This window comes from Anas platyrhynchos, chromosome 32 (genome assembly GCF_047663525.1).
Source record: "Anas platyrhynchos isolate ZD024472 breed Pekin duck chromosome 32, IASCAAS_PekinDuck_T2T, whole genome shotgun sequence".
Classification (NCBI taxonomy): domain Eukaryota; kingdom Metazoa; phylum Chordata; class Aves; order Anseriformes; family Anatidae; genus Anas; species Anas platyrhynchos.
This window is the reverse complement of record NC_092619.1, coordinates 1,279,689-1,299,165: the sequence shown is the minus strand read 5'-3', so window position 1 is coordinate 1,299,165 and position 19,477 is coordinate 1,279,689. Positions and strand designations below refer to the sequence as shown.

General features: G+C 55.0%; 1 protein-coding gene across 1 annotated transcript; it reads right to left on the bottom strand.

Moving 5' to 3' along the window:
• Window positions 1–345: 345 nt before the first annotated feature.
• On the bottom strand, window positions 346–18,438 carry LOC113841327 (scavenger receptor cysteine-rich type 1 protein M130-like). Its single transcript, XM_072030325.1, has 12 exons — window positions 18,060–18,438; window positions 17,516–17,830; window positions 17,081–17,407; window positions 16,686–17,000; window positions 16,222–16,562; window positions 15,717–15,750; window positions 15,321–15,629; window positions 14,938–14,973; window positions 14,529–14,669; window positions 13,784–13,879; window positions 12,924–13,076; window positions 346–512 (listed from the first exon to the last, which is right to left on the bottom strand). The coding sequence occupies exons 1-12, from the start codon at window positions 18,436–18,438 to the stop codon at window positions 346–348; spliced, it is 2,613 nt and encodes an 870-aa protein (XP_071886426.1).
• Between the last annotated feature and the right edge of the window lie 1,039 nt (window positions 18,439–19,477).

Here is a 19,477-nt window from a genome sequence, read left to right as displayed (position 1 = left end):
GCAATTTCATAGAGCAATGACCTCCACCTGATAATAAAACAATTCCTTCATCCTGTTCCTGACCACAACATTGGAAGAAGAACCAGCACCAGCACTGAAAACCAGCTGGTCCAGGCACCAGCACTGAGGAAATACTCTTTTATTAAACAGACGTGACAGGGGTAGCCAGCTATACCTTAACAAGAGATACAGATACAAGGGTCTCTGGGTAAAAACGAGTGGGTTTAGGCCACTCTGCAGAAGTGGAGTGAAGGAAGAAAAACAAGATTAACACAGAGAAAAAGCACAAAGACCAGCAGTTTCCTGAGATGAACTGGAAATCCCTTGTGAAGAGACATGGGCAGCTTACTGCTGCTGAAGGACTACTGATTGACTCAGCTTCTTCAGTGCATCCTTGAGCTCCTGGTTCCTCATGCTGTAGATGACGGGGACGCACCACTGGACGCTGTAGGCACCACTGAGTACAGCACTGTCACCACCAGGTTCAGGGATGGGGAGGAGATGGAAGGATGCTTCAGGTAGGGAAATAAGGCAGTGCTGGAAAAGATGGAGACCACAGCCAGGTGAGGGAAGCACGTGGAAAAAGCTTTGTGCTGTCCCTGCTTGGATGGTATCCTCAGCACTGATCTGATGATCTGCACGTAGGAGAAAAGAATAAAAATAAAACCCTATAAAGCTAAAGAGAGAATAATCAGAACAAGCCCAACTTCCTTGAGGTAGACATCTGAGCAGGAGAGCTTGAGGATCTGGGGGATTTCACAGAAGAACTGGTCCAGGGCATTGCCTTGGCAAAGGGGAATGGAAAATGTACAGGCAGTGTGCACCATGGCTTTGAGAAAACCACTGCCTTGTTGAGGAGTAGCCCTGATGAGAAGGACCTGAGGGTTCTGGTTGAAGAGAAGCTCAGCATGAGTCAGGAATGTCCACTTGCAACCCCAAAAGCCTACAGTATCCTGGGCTGCATCTAAAGCAGGGTGACCAGCAGGTTGAGGGAGGTGATTCTCCCTCTCTACTCTGCTCTTGTGAGATCCCACCTAGAGTTTTGCATCCAGCTCTGGGGCCCCAGCACAAGAGACACATAAGATTTTGGACAAAGGACTTAAAGAGTGGGACCAGAGCAGAGCCACAGCAATAATCAGTGGAGTGGAACACCTCTCCTGTGAAGGTAGGCTGAGCCAGATGGGTTTGTTGAGCCTAGAGAAGAGCAGACTCTGGGGGGAATCTTTTTCTTGCCTTCCAGTACTTAAAGGGAACAAATAATATGGGGAAAGACTTTTTCCAACTCCAACCAATTTGTGATTCAGTCATTCTGGAATGTCTTGCAATGTCTCTGAGAACTTTTCTGTAGTATCATTGCACCAGCTGTACTCCAGGTTCCTAAGGACAGAGACTCATTTTGAGAATGACACCACTCACTGTGTAACCTTGAGGAGCAGGGATTACAATCAGCAGTGAGGCCTCAAAACACAGCATTGTCATGCACTCTAACTCCACAGTCTAGCCCTTTCTTCCCTGAGTCAGAAGGGACCTCTGGAGGTGTTCACTACCATCATCTTCTCTGAGCAGTGATAGCTTTACAGGTAGATCACTCATCAGATAACCTTGAGGAGCAGGGATTATAAACACCAGCAAGGACGCAGAACACTGGATTGTCACGCACACTAATTCCACAGTCCAGCCCCTTGACCCCTGAGTCAGAATGCAACAATTAGACATTCTCTCCTGAACCTAAGTAGGAACAGACCCTTGTGGGGAGCAAATAATTCTTTGAGCCTATTCTTGACACTGGTTTGGAAAGGAAAGCCCAAGCTTGAGGCATTGTACTGGGGTGATTCTATGTTATTACAGAGATGCTATGAGAGCGTTTTTACAGACTCACTCACAGTGTTAGATGCACATTTATACAGCTTCCATATGGGACAGAACAGGTTTATTCATTCATAGCAGAGGGGGAATCCAAATATTTATGTAGGAACACAAGAAGCACAAGCAGTCAAATTGACAATGGGAAAATATAATGAGAACAACAAAGACACAAGCCTAGAATGGGAAGCACTGGGATTCATTAGTGGCGATGGAAGGGGTCTTTATTAGTACTGAAAAACATCCCCCAAAATAGTTTCCAAATTGCATCCTCGAGCTCCTTGTTCCTCATACTGTAGATGAGGGGGTTCATGGCTGGGGGCATTACTGAGTATAGAACAGCCAGCAAAAGGTTCAGGGATGCGGAGAACCAGGAGGGGGGCTTCAGGTAGGCAAAAAAGGCAGTGCTGAGAAACAAAGAGACCACGGCCAGGTGAGGGAGACAAGTGGAAAAGGCTTTGTACATGCCCTGATGTGTTGCCATCTTCAGCACAACCCTGAAGATCTGCACATAGGACATCAGAAGGAAAACAAAATACCCAGATGCTACAGTGACACTAAACATAAGAAGCCCAACTTCTCTGACGTAGACATCTGAGCAGGAGAGCTTGAGGATCTGGGAAATTTCACAGAAGAACTGGTCAAGGGCACTGCCTTGGCAGAGGGGGAGGGAAAAGCTATTGGCAGTGTGCAGCACAGCATAGAGAAACCCACTACCCCAGGCAGCTGCTGCCATTTTGACACAAGTTCTGCTGGTCATTATTGTCCTGTAGTGCAGGGGTTTGCAGATGGCAACGTAGCGGTCATAGGCCATAATGGTGAGAATATAAAACTCTGCTGAGATGAAAAATAAAAAGAAAAAAAAAAAAGAGCAGCACATCCTGAGTAGAGGCAGGCCCTGGTGTCCCACAGGGAATTGGCCATGGCTTTGGGGACAGTGGTGGTAATAGTGCCCAGGTCTAGGAAGGCGAGGTTGAAGAGGAAGATGTATATGGGGGTGTGGAGGCGGTGGTCGCAGGCTACGGCTGTGAGGATGAGGCCGTTGCCCAGGAGGGCAGCCAGGTAGATGTCCAGGAAGAGCCCAAAGTGCAGGAGCTGCAGCTCGCGTGTGTCTGCGAATACCAGGAGGAGGAACTCATTAGAGAAGCTGCTGTTGGACATTTTCTGCCTCAGGGAATGGTAGGCTGTCAATGGTGGAAAAGACACAGAACAAGTTAGAGAGATTTCTCTGAGCAAAACCCAAACCTATATACTCTTATATTTTGTAAGAATATAAGAATATTTTGTAAGAATATTATATTGTATAACATATATATTGTTTTCTGAAACCTCCCCAGGAAGAGAAACTGCTACTTGCCTTTGAGGAAGATGTGCTCCTGCCTCAAGCTCTCAGTTTTCTTCCTAAGAGTGCAGAGGGACCAGACAGGTTTTCTGTGGGCTCAGCCAGAGTCAGTACTGCCCTACTGCGTCTGCTGAAAACCAGTGGGGATGGATCTCAGATGCCCCGTGGCCAGAGGTGTCTCTGTATTTTAGGTGCTGAGCAGGACATCCAGCAATCCGTCAGGAAACAATGCAGTATGTAGGTTAAAGAGTGTAGGGGAAAACTGTGAGGTTCCAAACAAACCTAAAGATCTCTTTGAGTGTAATGCTCAAACAGCCTCATTGACACAACCTGATGATTCCATTACCATTTCCCTGACTGCTCTTTAGGGCAGAAAAGTTAAAGCACAGCCTCTCAGAAGTACTTTCCCTGCAGGTAGTGCATGAGTCAGTCTACCTTGTTTAAAATCATCACCAGAGATACCCTGTGGGTGCTGAGCAGCTGTGAGCTGCCTGCCCCAGGCATCAGCCTCTGGGCACCCGCAGGACCCTGCCCTGCACTGCCAGGGGGTCCTTCCACCCACAGCTTCTCCCTGCAACACCCTGGGCAGCTCTCCAGGCAGGCTGAGTGCTGATCCTGGCAGGCAGCAGAGGCCCTGCCCTGACACACAGCCCCTGGGGCACAGCAGGGACCCTGCTCTGCACCACAGCCCTGGACACCCCTGCCTACACCCTGCCTGCACCTGCTGCCAGCCCTGTGAGAAAGAACCATCATGTCCTGTCCTTCAGTTATTTATGGCAGATAATCACTGTTCCAGAGCTAGTTGTTCTCCTCTTACCCAAACTCTGAGAGTCCTTCGGAAAGCTCCCATAAGCTACCGGATTGCCAGCAAATCTGGAGGTGGCACCAGGAACAACAGCTGTGCTGCCCTGCAGCCAGAGACTTACCCTGTTCAGGACTGTGAAGATTTCTCCTGCAGTGAGCTCTCAGCATCCCCCCTCCACTCTGCCTTTAACATCTCCCTCCCTTCTCTCACTGCCCTTGTCCCCTGCAGGCAGCGCTCCCAGCCCTGCTGTGCAGTGCAGAGGAGCTGCTCCTGGGCAGAGCTGTCTCTCTGCAGTGCTGCCCGCTTGCCAGGAGCTCCCCTTGGACCCAGGAGCCCAGCCGAGCTCAGCAGCACAGGAAGCTCTTGACAAGTCCCTGGGCCACCAGGGGAATCACCTTTGAATCATACCCTCACCAGGGGAATTGACTTTGAATCATACTGATGTAATCACTGCTTTTCCTTCTGTCACCTGGGGATGGACACTTCCAGTGCCCTCTTTTTCCTAATTCAAAAGAAGAGGTTGACTTGAGAATTATCTTTTCCTGTCCTATTTTGAGACAGAAAACCCACAAAGTGACAGACAGGCAGCATCCCATCCCTTCCAAGCACTTGTTATTCGGGGGGAGGGAAATTTTTCACAGAAATTGAAATCTTTCTCTCTATACAAGCTACACAACCAGTTTGGGGTCTTCAGTGTCATAGAAATATAGAATGGCATAAATTGGAGGGGACCTTAAAGACCATCTTGTTCCAGCCCCACTGCCATGGTCAGGGGCACCTTCCACATGACCAGGTTGCTACAGGTCCCATCCTCCCTGGCCTTGAACACTACTATTGAGCAGGGTACTACTTCTCAGAAGAACTTTTTCCAGTGCCTCACCAATCTCAAAGTGAAGGTTTCCTGCTTTAGATTTCATGTAAATTTTCTCTATTATATTTTTTTAAATGGTTTCACCTTGGAAGGGTATGGGATCTCCTGAAGATGGTAGCAGCGGAGACACTGACACTGCCCTCTGCTTCTGCATTTGCTGCCTTGGGGCCAGCCCAGCCTGGGCTGCTCTTCTGGGCTGGGCTGGGTTAGACTGGGGAGAGGAGAGAGAGGTGTGGAGAGCTAGGGAGGGTCTGGGCTGGGCTGGCCTCCTGGGAGAGACAGGGAGGAGCTGCAGAGCAGGGGCTGGGCTGGGCCCTTGTTCTCTAAAGGCTGCATGAGGAAATGTGAGTCTAGATGTGTGGCAGGCCTTCTGAAGCATGAGCTGGTTGGCCTGCACAGTACCTGAGAGATTGTGCAGGGCATCCCCTGCACACACTGCTCCTGGGTGGGCTGGGAAGAGGCCTCCCAAGCACAACAGCTCCTTGTAACACTGTGGATGCTGGTTGTGAGGTCAATTCTGTCCCAGAACCTGGCCGGCCCACAGCAGGGAGGCAGAGCCTCTGAGGTCATAAAGGACTTCAGAAAGCTGCCCCCAACAGGGTGACACATTTGGGGAAGTCAGGGGAAAGTTGGGAGAAGAATAAGGGTGGTAGAACTGGGGCAGAGAAGAGTGGCCTGTCTAAGAGAAAGACCTTGGAGGAGGCAGGTGAGGTGACATGGATCTTGGTAAGGTCATAAAATGCATGGAGTAGATAGGTGGGGATGCTCTGCTGAGGTCAGCTGTGCCTCAGGATCTCAGGAGGCAGCAGGAGGCCCATGGCTGTGCAGGTGGCTGTCAGGGCACTTCTGCCTGAGGGCCTGATGTGCCACCTTCAGGCACATGGCTGGTCTATGAGGGTGTCATTTTAGCTGTCATGAGAAACTGAGGAGCCACTGACATGCAGATAGCATAAATACTTATTTCAAGGTCAGTCCTGCCGTAGTACCTAACAGAGCTTTCACATAGTTGTCTCCTGTCCATCAGAGAAGCTGAAAGGCCATCTGGATATGTATGGCCTTGGAGGATGACAATGACCTTGCTTTTATCTTGCTAGGTGCTGGGCCTCAAAGAAAGTGGATGTTCTTAGAGGGTGTCATTTGTGCCTTAGAAACTCTGAATCCAGCAGGAAGCAATTGGTTTTGGTGGGGACTGTGAGCTAGCTTCTGTCTCTGGAGTTGAGAGGCCAGCAGCAGGAGCATGGCTGGGCAAGGGACTGGGAGGTCCCATCTTTCAGAAGTAGCTGCCAGGTCAACAACCCTTGCCTCCTGGCTGGCAGGTGGGCTTTTAGGCTCACATCTGCCGGCGTCTCTCACAGGCCATCAGAAGGCACCTGTCTGGCAAGGTTCTTGTGTGATGTCCTCTGCCCAAGTACCTGAAAGGCCCATGCAGTATCAGCCTTGGCTGTGGATTGTCAGGTCTCTTGTGCCTCAGTATGAGAGAGAGCAACAAAAGTGTCAAACTGACAGGCCTATAATTCCCCGGGTCGACCCTTCGGCCCTTCTTGTAGATGGGTGTCACATTTGCTAGCCGCAAGTTGACTGGGACCTCCCCCGATAGCCAGGACTGTTGATAAATGATGGAAAGTGGCTTGGCCAGCACCTCTGCCAGTTCTCTAAGTATCCCCAGGTGAATCCCATCTGGCCCCATCGACTCATGTACATCCAAGTACAATAGCAGGTCACCAACCACTTTCTCATGGATAGTGAGGACCACATTCTGCTCCCCATTCCCTTTATATAATCCCAAAGATTATAAACCTTTTTTTCTCCTAAAATCAAGCCACAATTCTCTGTTGAGCCAGGCTGGTCTTCTTCCATGCTGGCTCGTCTTTGGGCACATGGGGACAGACCGCTCCTGTGCCATTAAGATTTCCTTCTTGAAGAGCACCCAGCCTTCCTGGACTCCTCTGCCCTTCAGAACTGCCTCCCAAGGGACTCTGACAACCAGTGTCCTGAACAGCTCAAGGTCAGCCCTCTGGAAGTCCAATACAGCAGTTTTACTGGTCCCCTTCCTGGCTCTTTTGAGAATGAAGAACTCTACCATCTCATGGTCACTCTGCCCAAGACAGTTTCCAAACACCACATCTCCCACCAGTTCTTCTCTGTTTGTGAACAGAAAGTCTAGCGGGGCACCACCCCTGGTAGGCTCCCTAACCAGCTGCGTCAGGAAGCTATCTTCCACGCTCTCCAGAAACCTCCTAGACTGCTTTCTCTGGGCTGTATTGCACTTCCAGGATATATCTGGGAAGTTGAAGTCCCCCACAAGAACAAGCACTGTCGATTTCGCAACTTCTGCCAGCTGCCTGTAGACTCTTCATCAGTCTCCTCATCCTGGTTTGGCGGTCTATAACAGACCCCGACCAGGATGCTTCCCTTGTTGGCCTTCCCACTGATCCTAACCCATAGGGACTCAACCTTATCATTCCCAGCCTCAAGTTTCACAACATCAAAACTCTCTCTGATATAGAGAGCCATACCACCACCCCTTCCATGCTGCCTCTCCCTTCTGAAGAGCCTATAGCCAGACATTGCAGCACTCCAGTCATGAGAGTGGTTCCATCACATTTCCATGATGGCAACCAAGTCATAGCCTACCTGCCGCACGATGGCTTCCAGCTCCTTCTGTTTGTTACCCATGCTGCATGCATTAGTGTAGATGCACTTCATTTGGGCCATTGCCTTCTCTCCCAGCCTTGCCATTGTTCCCCCTGGCACAGCTCCAACAAGCCTTGTTTAAGCCCCATCCCCCTTCTTACCTAGTTTAAAGCCCTCTCAATGAGCCTCGCCAGCTCCTGGCCCAGGATCCATTTTCCCCTAAAAGATAGGGACCTGTCTGCAGCCATCAGGCTGGGTGCCAAGTAAAGCGCCCCATGTTCAAAAAAACACCAAAATTTCAGTGTTGGCACCAGCCTCTGAGCCACGTGTTTATCAGGTGGGCTTTCCCTGTCCTCTCTGTATCCCTCCCTGCCACTGTAGGGATAGACGAAAACACCACCTGTACACCCGCTCCATCCACTAATCGTCTCAGCCCCCTAAAGTCCCATTTGATGGTCTTCAGGCTTCTTTCTTCAATGTCATCACTGCCAGCCTGGACTATCAAAAGAAGATAATAGTCAGAGGGGCAAACCAGGTTGGGAAGTTTTCTGGCAATGTCCCTGACCCTGGCCCCAGGGAGGCAGCAGACTTCCCTACAGGTAGGGTCAGGCTGACAAATAGGGTCCTCTGTTCCCCTGAGAAGGGAGTCGCCCACAGCAATCACCCTTCTTTCTTTCTTGGTGGAGGCAGTCCTGAGGCGTGGAGTCGACTTCCTCGTCTTAGGCATCCTCATGGGTAGACTTTCTACCTCTTCCTCACCTACTGGTCTCTCAGGCTCCAGGGCCTCAAACCTGTTGCGTAAGGGCACCTGGGAAGGTGGGGCCCATAGTGGGGGGCATCACCTGCGATGTCGAGCAGGGACCTGTTTCCATTCCTCCTCAACTCCTCCCTCTGCCCAACAGCAACAGGGCAGGGAGTCCACCCCCATTTGGAGTGTCTAACCCCACTACCTGTTCTTCAGGCCCTGTTCGGCGTTGCTCCACAAGTCTATCTCCTGCCCACACTCCCTGATATCCCTCAACCTCTCCACCTCCTCCTTGAGTTCTGCCACCAGGCAGATCAGGTCAGATGGTAGCAAAAGGCTTAGACACTCCCTGCATCCAGAGACCTGAACTGCTGCATTTTTGAGTGGGTAGTAAGTCTGGATGTGTACCGACTTCCCAGAGAGATCACGGTGCCTGGTGGAGACTATTGCAGCCTAGCTAGCGGTAGACTGCCGTTAGAGGAGGTGTTCCTATGGGTGGGGGGGAACACTCTGCCTTCCCTGCTCACCCTGCCTGCCACACGAACTGCCGCACTGACTGCCACGCCACTCCCTTCTGACGTGCCACGCCCTGGTCACTTGCACTCCCTAGGGGCAGCTTCTGAACATGTAGGGAGGAGGCGCTGCTGGCTCCGCCTATGCCTTGTTCTCGCCTCTTTCACCTCCCTCGTGAGGGCTGCCGGGTCCTGACAGTTCCCTCAAGTGGGCTCAATGCCGGAATAATTAGCCCTGCCTGTCTGATCCCACGTTCCGCTGCAGAACATTTCTGCCTCGGAGCCAATCACCTCGGCAAGTGGTTTCGAAATGGTAGTGGCGCCCGATTTAGGTGCTTTTTGAAATCTTCCTCCTTAACTACACGATGAAAGCTCTCCAATTATCTGTCCAAGTCTTGAAGACTTGAATAAAACTATGGAAGACATATGGTTCCTTAGGTGTTTCTGGATTGTAATGAGTTCCTTGGTGGATTTTGGTGCTCAGTCTGTGAACCTGAGGTAATGAGAGGAGAATGATGCAATTGCTTGAGCAAGTAAAGTCAGAAGGAAAAGTTGAAGTGATTTGGAGTATTAATGGGCCCCACTGAGGGCCATTACCAAGAGATTCTCCTCAGGGACTTGTTAGGGCAGATAATTGGAGGCCATGATTACAGATTGGCAAAGCACTGTGCTGAGAAAAGTCTGGGTTTGTTTTGGTCACACAAAAGCAGAAAGGCCAAGGCCTTACCTCAGACTGGAGGAGAAATCCTGCACCCCCATATCTCACTCAGGGCTCTTTCTGGAGTCTGTGGGGTAGGGGGTGATTCCCATAATATCATGTGAAGGACAATAGTATGACACCTCCCAGCATTTGCACACAGTTGAATGGAGAATACATGGTCCCAATGCCATGAGTATAACTTGTCTCCTCATAAGCCATGGCTGCGGGAAAAAAAATGTCAGTGCTGCTGAAGCCTTTCATTCTTGTCAGAGCCATCTGCCTTCTCCTCTGCAGGCTTTCCTATGCTGTCCTACTGCTCTCTGAAAGCTGCAGACAGCCACTTCTCTTCCCCACCTTGCTCTCACTCTGCTATTCCCATGATTTCACTGATGCCTCTCCACTCTTACCAGTTGTTCCTTCAAACACAAGGGTATGGCCTGATCCAAAATCCCTGTGGGTGATCTCTGGACCCACAACACCAGTTCCAGTGCCTCACCTCCAAGTCAAGAACTTCATATGAACATGTAATCTAAATCTACCCTCTTTCAGTTTAAAAGCATTCCCCTTGTCCTAAAACTTCACACTCTGAGAACAAATCTCTCCCCATCTTTTCTGTTGGCCCACTTTATGTAGTGGATGGTCTCCTCAGAGCCTTCTCTTCTCCAGGCTGAACAACCCCAATTCCTCAGCCTGTTTTAATAAGAGAGGTGCTCTAGCCCCTTGATCATCTTTGCGGTCCTCGTATGGACTCGCTCTAATAGCTTCATGTCAGTCTTATACTGGGAGACCCAGAGATGAACGCAGAACTCCAGGTGAGGTCTTGGGAGAGCAGAGTTGAGGGGGAGAATCACCTCACCCATTCTTCTCCCAGCCTGTCTTTGTGCTTGGGATTGCCCTGACCCAGGTGCGGGACCAGATGATGGTTGGACCAGATGATCACAGAATCACAGACTCATTTAGGTTGGAAGAGACCTCCAAGATCAACGAGTCCTACCTCTGACCTAACACTGACAAGTCCTCCACTAAACCATATCACTAAGCTCTACCTCTGAACGACCTTAAAAGACCTCCAGGAATGGTGACTCAACCACTTCCCTGGGCAGCCCATCCCAATGCCTAACAACTCTTTTGGTAAAGAAGTTCTTCCTAATATCCAACCTAAACTGGCACTTCAAATGTCACTCAGATGTCACTCTGCAAACTCCAATATCACTTCGTGTCTGCCTCTGAACTGCTCCCTCCAGCCTCTGTCTACATTCAAAGTAATCCAATTGCAATGAGACAAGCAGCTTACATGCTGCCTGGTTTGTGCCCACCTGAACCAAGGCAAAAAGAATCCCAGCTCCTGTGGGCTTCTGTGAGGCATGGGAGAAGCAGCTAAGCCCCTTTCTAGCCTCTGAACTGCAAACAAAGTATGAGATGCCTGGTTTGACTCAGCTGAAACCCTTCCCTATGCAGGGGGAAGGAGATCCTTGGGTGGGTGTTCTGCCCAAAACCAGGACATGGAAAAGTGATCCAGTTGGCCTCAGTTATCTGAGAGAAGAGGCCCAAACCGTCCTCATCACAGCCTCACTTCAGGAAGTTGTAGAGTTCAATGAGGTTTCCCCTGAGCCTCCTCTTCTGCAGACTAAATGACCCCAGCTCCCTCAGCTTCTCATCATAGGACTTATGCTCCAGACCCCTCACCAGTTTTGTTGACCTTCTCTGGACATGCTCCAGCACATCGATGTCTGTCTTGTAGTGAGGGGCCCAAAACTGAACACAGTACTCCAGGTGTGGCTTCACCAGAGCTGAGTACAGGGGGATGATCACCTCGCTGCTCCTGCTGGCTGCACTATTTCTAACACAGGCCAGGATACCATTGGCCTTCTTCCCACCTGGGCACGCTGCCGGCTCATGTTCAGCCAAACATCGATCATCACTCCCACGTCCCTTTCCTCTTCACAGCCTTCTAGCCACTCTGTCCCAAGCCTATAGCATTGCATGGGGTTGTTGTGGCCAAAGTGCAGGATCTGGTGCTTAGCCTTGTTAAACCCCATCCCATTAGCCTCAGCCCAGCCTATCCCGATCCCTCTGAAGGACCACCTTAGCCTCAGGCAGATCAACATTACCTCCCAAATTGGTATCGTCTGCAAACTTACTGAGGGTACATTCAACCCCTCATCTAGGTCATCAATAAAGGTATTAAACAAGATAGGCCCCAGTACCAACCCCTGGGCGACGCCACTTGTAACAGACGCCAACTGGGGTTAACTCCATTAACCACAACCTGCTGGACATGGCCCTCCAGACAGTTCTTCACCCAGAGAAGACTATACACAGCCAGGAGCGATGACCCAAAGGGATTAAATAGATGCTCCAATAGGTGTTCCAGCCCACCTCCCACTACCAAAAGCACCTCCCAGCCTGCAGCAGAGGAGCCTGCTGGGGAAGAGCTAGAGGGCTGTGGGGACACACCAGCAGGAGCTGGTGCCAAGTCCTGCCCAAGGGTCCAAGACGTCTCCACGTTCACCTCTTGCAACTGAAGTATCTCTGCCCATGGGTGCTGGGCAGGCATCCTTAGGCTCCGTGGGGGCCCAAGGCAGCAGAAGGTGGGCACTGCAAGGGAGTGTCTCATGGGGCTTCCCAGAGATCCACTTTGTCTGGAAACTGCCTGTGGCTGGCAGGACGGAAATGTCTCTGTCAGTAGGAATAGTGTCCAGGGACCAGGGGCTCTGTCAGCCCCAAAGCCAGACCCCGATCCTGCTGGCTCTAAGATGTGTCCCTTCCCAACTGCTGCATCTTTGAGGTCTTCTCCCCTCCATCCGCCTCAGGGAGACACCCTGACACCTGGGCAGGGAAGACTGGAAGAGGGTTTTAATATGAGGAAATACCAACACACAGCATAAAAACAGGGGAATACCAAGAGGGGAAATACCCATGTGTGTCTGCTGACTGCTGGAAAATGGAGACCATTCCCTGGCACTCACGGCTCTCCCAGTGGCACTGAGCTCTCCTCCCTCCTGGCTGCACCCAGCTGCTCAGCAGAGCTGGGCTCTGCTGGCCTGGAGCTCTGGAATTCTTGTGCATGGGTCTGTGGTGTCACACCCTCGGTGTCCTCAAGGGAACATGCCAGAGACACCTCTTCAACATCGTCATAGCCCGTGGTCCCCAGGAAAGGTGACGAGATGTCTCCCTCAGCTCCAAGGACCCCAGCACTTCTCCGGGAGTGCAGGCTTCCCCCTGTAAGCATCAAGGCAGGCTGCTGTGGTTGGGCCTGTGGGGTGTCCCTCGGGGCTGTTTATCACCTTCCTTGTCCTCACCAGCCTGAGACATTCGGCCCATTCTCCCAGCCCCCACAAAATATCCCAGGACAGGTTCTCCATGGATGGTCAGGCTTTCAATATGGCATGGATTCTCCTAGGCCTGGGGTTGGCACCTAGGAAGTGGCAGTGCTGCATTGCCCTCTCACCTGTGGCTACATGCCTCAGCCCAGCTCCTTCCTCTGGTGTCCTGGGCAATTCCCAGTCCCCCTGCCCAGGGACAGGATCCTCCCCAGGGTCAGAAACCTCCCCAGCATCATCATAGCCATCTGCTGGGTCACGTCCAGGCACGACAGGGACATCTGAAAGGAGGGGGAAGGTGGTGGCAATGAGAAGAGATATTCTGTAGAGCAGAGGATGGGAGGGTGTGTGGGGACACAGGGCGGACATGCTGCTGGTGTCAGGGTCACAGCAGAGCCTTCATGCTTCCAGCTCTGATGATAACACTCGGTGGAACTGCTGTCTGTCTGGTCTGTCTGCAGGGAGCAGAAATTGAGACCTTTCTCCCCCCCTCCGCCTCTGATCCTTGGGTCTGGCCCCAGACCATCCTCCTCCTCTCTGTGCCTGGGGTAGGGCTGCAGCTGGGTCAGGGACCCCTCTGAAAAGGAGGCTGCAGAGAGCTGCAGTGGGTGCTGTGGGATGAGCCCTGCTGCCCTGACTGGTGGTCAGCACTGCTGGGGATGGGCACCCACAGAGCTGGGGGTGCATGGGGAGGAGACCAGTTCCTTGGAAAGAGACAGTTCTCAGAGGGACTCCAACAGATGCCCTGGGAAAGCCCTTCACTTAGTTCTTCGTTCAGGGAGAAGCAGAGAGGGGCTGTCCCATCTGGGATGGGCAGAGCTGGTGTGGAGGAAGCTCCTCTGTGGGGGCCAACACCTGGATGCTCTCCCACAGACCCCATGGCCCAACCATTTCAGGGACCATGGGCATGAGCTGCAGGGCACAGCCCTGGTCTGAGACAGGGAGAATGGACACAGCAGATGTGCCCCCACAGGTTACCTGCACCCACCTGAGAGACTGAACCTCGCCTGCTTCTCCCACGCCAGGCTGTAAGCGATCTCCTCGTACACGGCCTCAGGGAAGGGCTCCCCAGCTCTCCCGGAGCCTGGGGACAGAGGCAGGGCTGGTCTGGGAATGGGCAGAGAGGACCCCACTGGGCTCCCGCAGCCCCATTATCGGGGCCAGCACAGGGCTGTCCGCACAGCACAGCCCCACTGTGTTGTGTTGGCACTGCAGCCACATCCCCAGGGAGGGCAGCATCCCCATGGAGATGGTCTGGGACAGAGTCAGTCTCGCATTTGGAGACAGCCCTTGTGCCCCTTTCGTCCCTGGGTCATGTCCCAGTGCAGACCCTGCACCAATTCCATCATTTCCCCTCCCCATGGATCTGCTCCATCTCTGCCCCACACAGCAATAGCACAGCCTGTGCCCTGCTGGGAGGTGGCTGACACCACGGTGATGGACTCCACTGCCCCATGCTCCTCCTGCCAGTACTGCCAAGAGCACTGCCAGCAGTGCATCCTCCCCGTCTCACCCAGCCCAGATCTCACATTTCTCTTCTCACCCCAGAACTGATGCCTCAGGCTCTGGGCTCTCTCCACCCCTTGATGTTGGTGCCCCATGGTCTGTCAGTCAGTGGGGCAGCACATGGGGCAGGAGGCAGCACACGGCTCTGTTTCTGTGCCCCAGGACACCAACACCCCCAGCCCTGCCAGGAGGCTTCTCCGCCCCAGGACCACTGGGGAAAGACCCACCTCTGCGCCGAGCCCTGGCGCTTCGCACCTGCCCAGCCAGGAGGGCCAGGAGCAGGCAGAGGAGGGCCCCCAGGATGATGCAGATGATGACAGGCACTGAGAGTCCCTCTCTGGTGGTAGTCGGACGGCCCCGTGGGGGATCTGCATGGGCAAGAACATGGCAGGGGCAGCATCAGACAAGGGAGAGGCTGGGGGCAGGACATGCCACTGGTGACCCCACAAGGCAGCAGGGGCTGGGGGGAACAGGGCTGGGTGATGGGGCAGCTCCCACCCTGCTGGGTAAATCACAGACTTCTCCCAGCTGCTTTGGTTTTCTGGGAATCTCACAGCCCAACAGGGAGCCCCTTCTCTTGGCTGTGTGTCAGAGAGTGGCCATGTTCAGACCCAGCCCAGGGGAAGGACAGCTTACCTGCTTGTGGGGAGGATGTTGCTGTCCTGGGTGCAGCTGCAGGGGAGCAGAAGGAGAGCTGGGCTGAGAGGCTGGGGCTGTGGCACCAGGCAGCCTCCCTGGCAAATGACCCCAGCATGTGCCACCTGAATTGTCCCTCCTTTGGGGCAGGGTGGCAAAGACAGGGCCCAGCACCACTGCTCTGGGCTGTTCACAGGACAGTGCAGGCAGCCCAGGGGATGTGCTGGCACATCCAGCCCCACAGAGGCTGCTTCCCACCCACCACCAGCCTCCCACTCTGCAGGGACACCCTTGCTCAGGCCAGCAGCAGGATCCAGCAGGGCAGATGCCCAAGCCAGCTCCTTGCCACGCCCCCAGCCATGTCTCCCAGCCCCACTGCTCACCTGAGCAATGCACAGCCGCATCTGCCTTATGCTGGCAGGCACCGCTGTCCCCTGGCTGGGCCCAGCAGTCCTGCAGAGACAGCTCCGTCCCCCTGCACTCCATCAGCCACATGGGGCCCGTCCCCTCTCCAGCTTCAGCCTGGCCCAGGGCATAGACCGCAGAGCCACAGCCCAGCTGCCTGCACGCCACCTCGGCATCCCGCATGTCCCAGGCATTGTCACACAGTGTCCCCCAGGCACCACGGTGCCAGATCTCCACTCTGCCCGAGCAGCCGTCCTTGCCTCCCACAGCGCGGATCTTCTCCCTGTCTGGGGAGGCAGAGACCTCCCATGGCACTGGGACAGCTGGGACAGCCCTGCCAGGTGAGGGGGGCACGCGTAGGGGCAGCTCCCTACCTGTGCAGCTGGTGGAGTTGGGGCATGCAGCCACCTGTGGCCTTTCTGTCCATGTCCCAAAGGAAAGAGAAGTTGGGCTGAAAAGGGTTGTTCTGGGGGTCGTGCAGAAGAGAGCTGAGCTGACCTCTGCTCACACGTCCCCATGCTGCCTGGGTCAGGGCAGCAGCAGAACCCTGCTCATTCAGGGGACACACACGGCACTGCAGGGGGTACCCAAGTGCTCGGCCCCACAGGGTCCCTGGTTCACAGAGCAGCAGGAGGCTGTCCCAGGAGGGGGGATTCCTGAAAGCCCTACATAGTTTACTCTCAGACCTTGAGTGGAGATGCCTCTGCATCCCCCAGGGGCTGCTGGCATCCCAGCTGTTGACTGCTGCTGGTGGACATGGGTGGCTCCAAGAGCTGAAGTCACCTTTGTACCACCAGCAGCAACAGGGTCTAATGCAGGAAGTCAAACCCCGTCTGGGTTCCTTCTCTGCATTTCACCATACCCAGTGGGGAACAGGACCTGGTATTGTGATGGCTCAGATTTACCATTGCAGGTGATATTGGTCTCTTCTCGGCGGTCCGTACACGACTGCGGATTCCAGGAAGCAGAGGGACAATGCCAGAAGGAGCTGTTGCTCTTCCCACACTCCACGTGATCCAGCCACGCGGTGCCAGACAGCTCGGCATAGTTAGAATCTGTTTCCAGATCTCCTTCATTCCCGCAGCCCAGCTCCTTGCACACCAGTGACACCGTCTCGGTGGTCATGGAGTTGGAGCAAACGCTACCCCACGTCCCGTTGTAGAAAACCTGCAGGCGCCCGGAGCAGCCGTCGCTGTTCTCCAGCCTCAGGGCCATGAACTCTGGAAGGAGGAAAGGCCCCAGGGACGTCCTTGGATGTCAGTCACTGATGGCCTTGGCCCTACCTGGCTGTGCCCTCACCCCGGCCTCTGTCCCCAGCTCCAAGCCCCATTCCCAGCACAGACCTGAGCAGATGACTCCCGCGTCCTCCTTGTGCCTGCAGTTGTGCTGCCCCCAGGCCTTGGCAGGGCAGTCCCAGAGAGCAGCTTCAGCCCCGGAGCAGTTGACGCCATCCAGCCAGATCTGCCCAGAGCCCTCCCCAAACCGAGCAGAGCCGGCTGCCTCCAGGGCCCCTCCGCAGCCCAGCTGGCGGCAAACGACGGCGGCGTCAGCCAGGTCCCAGGTGTCGTCACAGACGGTGCCCCAGCGCCCCTGGTAGTAGATCTCCACTCTCCCGGCACAGCGCCCGGCCCCGTCCACCAGCCGGACCCGCCGGCTCCCTGCAGCAGGGAGAACCCCGGCCATCAGGGGCTGGCTGCCCTCCCGGACCAGCACCTGTGGGACGTGCAGCACCACTCACCCTGGCACACGACCCCCACGTCCTCCATGATCCCTTCTGTTGGCATGCTCTCGGGCAGGGAGGTGTTGCAGAGGCTCAGGTCAGCCTCGTGCCCTGCACACCGCACCCCACGCAGCCCCACAGGGCCTCGTCCTCGCTCGGCCCTCACGGGGGTGTAGGCTGCCTCTGCCTCTCCGCACTGCAGCTGCCGGCACACCACGCTGGCCTCCTGCATGTCCCACTGCTCATCCAGGACTCTGCCCCACGTCCCGTGCTGGAAGACCTCCACGCGCCCGTCGCACCGGCTCCCTCCGCCCACCAACCGTACAGACATGTGGCGAGCCGGGCCTGGTGAGAGGAGAAATTCAGCTTTGTGCTGCCGTGGGGTCCCCAGCTGTGGGTGGCCGTGTCACACACCAGGGGCAAATGGACTTTGCAGCACTGCCCAGCACTCACCTGAGCAAATGACAGCAGCAGCGTTCTCCTGGGAGCATGGCGAGGCCCCCAGGGCAGTCACCGGGCACTGCCCCAGGTGGGCTTCAGTCCCGTCACAGTGGAACGAGTCTCTCCAGACGGGGCCGGTTCCTCTCCCAAAATGCCCTCCTCCAGGAATGGACTCAGCAAAGCCACAGCCAAGGTGCCGACACAGAACGTGGGCGTCCGAGAGGTCCCAGCGGGAGGCACAGAGGGTCCCCCACGTCCCCAGCACCGCGACCTCCACCCTGCCATCACACGCTGTGCTGCCATTCACCAGCCTGAACCCTGTGTACTCAAGGACAAAGGATGGTGAGAGAGGCCACATTTGTGCTCTTGCTCCCACAGGAGCTGCAGGAGAGGCCAAAGGGACAGCGTGCCTTTCTCCTCCTGCAGCACTCTAATTTTAGGGCCTCAGACCACCACCTCACCCCACCTGTCCCCCACCCAGCACAGTCCAGTTCCCACACTGCTCTCCTGCCCCCACCACATCCCCCGTGGGCACCATCCCACCCCAAGTTCTTACGTGTGCAGGTGACATGAGTGCCATTGCTGTGGGTGCCGGCCTTGTCCTTGGAGGCCCCCCAGGGGCAGAAGAGGATGGTGGATTCATTCCCCACACACTGCAGCTCTCTGTCCCAGACAGGACCGGCCCCTTCTCCCAGCTGAGGTGCCCCATGGACAGACAGGGCTGTGCCACACTGCAGCTCCCTGCACACCACCTCGGCAGCTTTGGCACCAAAGTGGGTGTGACAGACAGCTTTCCACTGGTCCCTGTCGTGGACCTCCAGACGTCCTGAGCAGGGGCTGTCCCCTCCTACCAGCCGCACAAATCCTGGAGCAACCAAGGAGACCTGTGAGTTCCCAGAGCCCTCTGGCACTTCTGTGCCCACCTCCCACCTCATCCCTAAGGTGGCCACATGCAGATCCCTATGGCCAGCCCAGCAGCTCTCCGTGGGTGCTGATGGCACAAACAGGTCAGGGCTCCCCTGCTGCTCCTCAGAAAACTGCCGAGCACCCATGGGCTGCCCTCTCTCCCAGCCCCCAGCCACAGGCACCGCTCAAACTGCTGCTGCCCGGAGCCCCTGGGCTGCCCGGCCCCAGACCCAGCACTTCAGCAGCCGCAGCATGTGGGCCCAGAGAAATGGGCCCAGGCAATGGTGGCTGCTGTAGCTGGGTCTGCCCCACTAGGCTCAGGTGAGGTTGAGGAACCCCTTGGAGTTGCCAGAGAAGCTGCCTGTTCCCTGGGGCTGCTGGGGCTCTTGGGAAGATGCTGTTACATGGGGCACATCTGGGGAGCAGGAAAACGGGGTTCCTCAGGCAGGGACAAAGTGTGTTGTGGACAGGCACGTGCCCAGCCACCAACCGAGTAGAGGGCAGGAGAGCAGGCAGAGAGCAGCCCTGGGCTGACACGAGCTCCCAGTATGAGGGCAGGCACCAAGGAGAGCCAGGAGGTGCTGGCACAGCCCCTGGGGCACAGGGCAGGCAGGAGAGGCTGAGCAGTGGGTCAGCACTACCTGGCGGGGCTGTATCTCCAAGGACTGGCTCTCATGGGGTGACCGTGGGACAGGAACAAGGTGCCATTTGGCACCCTGCTCCTCTGTTCCAGCCCAGTGCTCCTGCCCTCTGAACAGCCCCCTTGCTTTGGCCGAGGTTCTCTTGGCTGCTGGGGGTACAACCCATAAGTCCTGGGCCATTGCACACCCTTCCCTGAGGCTGCTGGTGGATGGCAGAGCTGGAGGGTGGGGGCTTTCCTCTCCCAGCCCCAGGCACCTCCCCAGGCTTGGCTGCTCCAGCTTCAGGGCCAGGCTCAGTGTGCTCCCACTGGGCTGTCACCAGGGACAAGGGACACCAGTAGTGACAGACCCAGCTCAGAGTGCAACTTGACACACAGAGCCATGTTCTGGCGTGCACTTGTTGCTTCCTGAGATCCTTTACAATAGT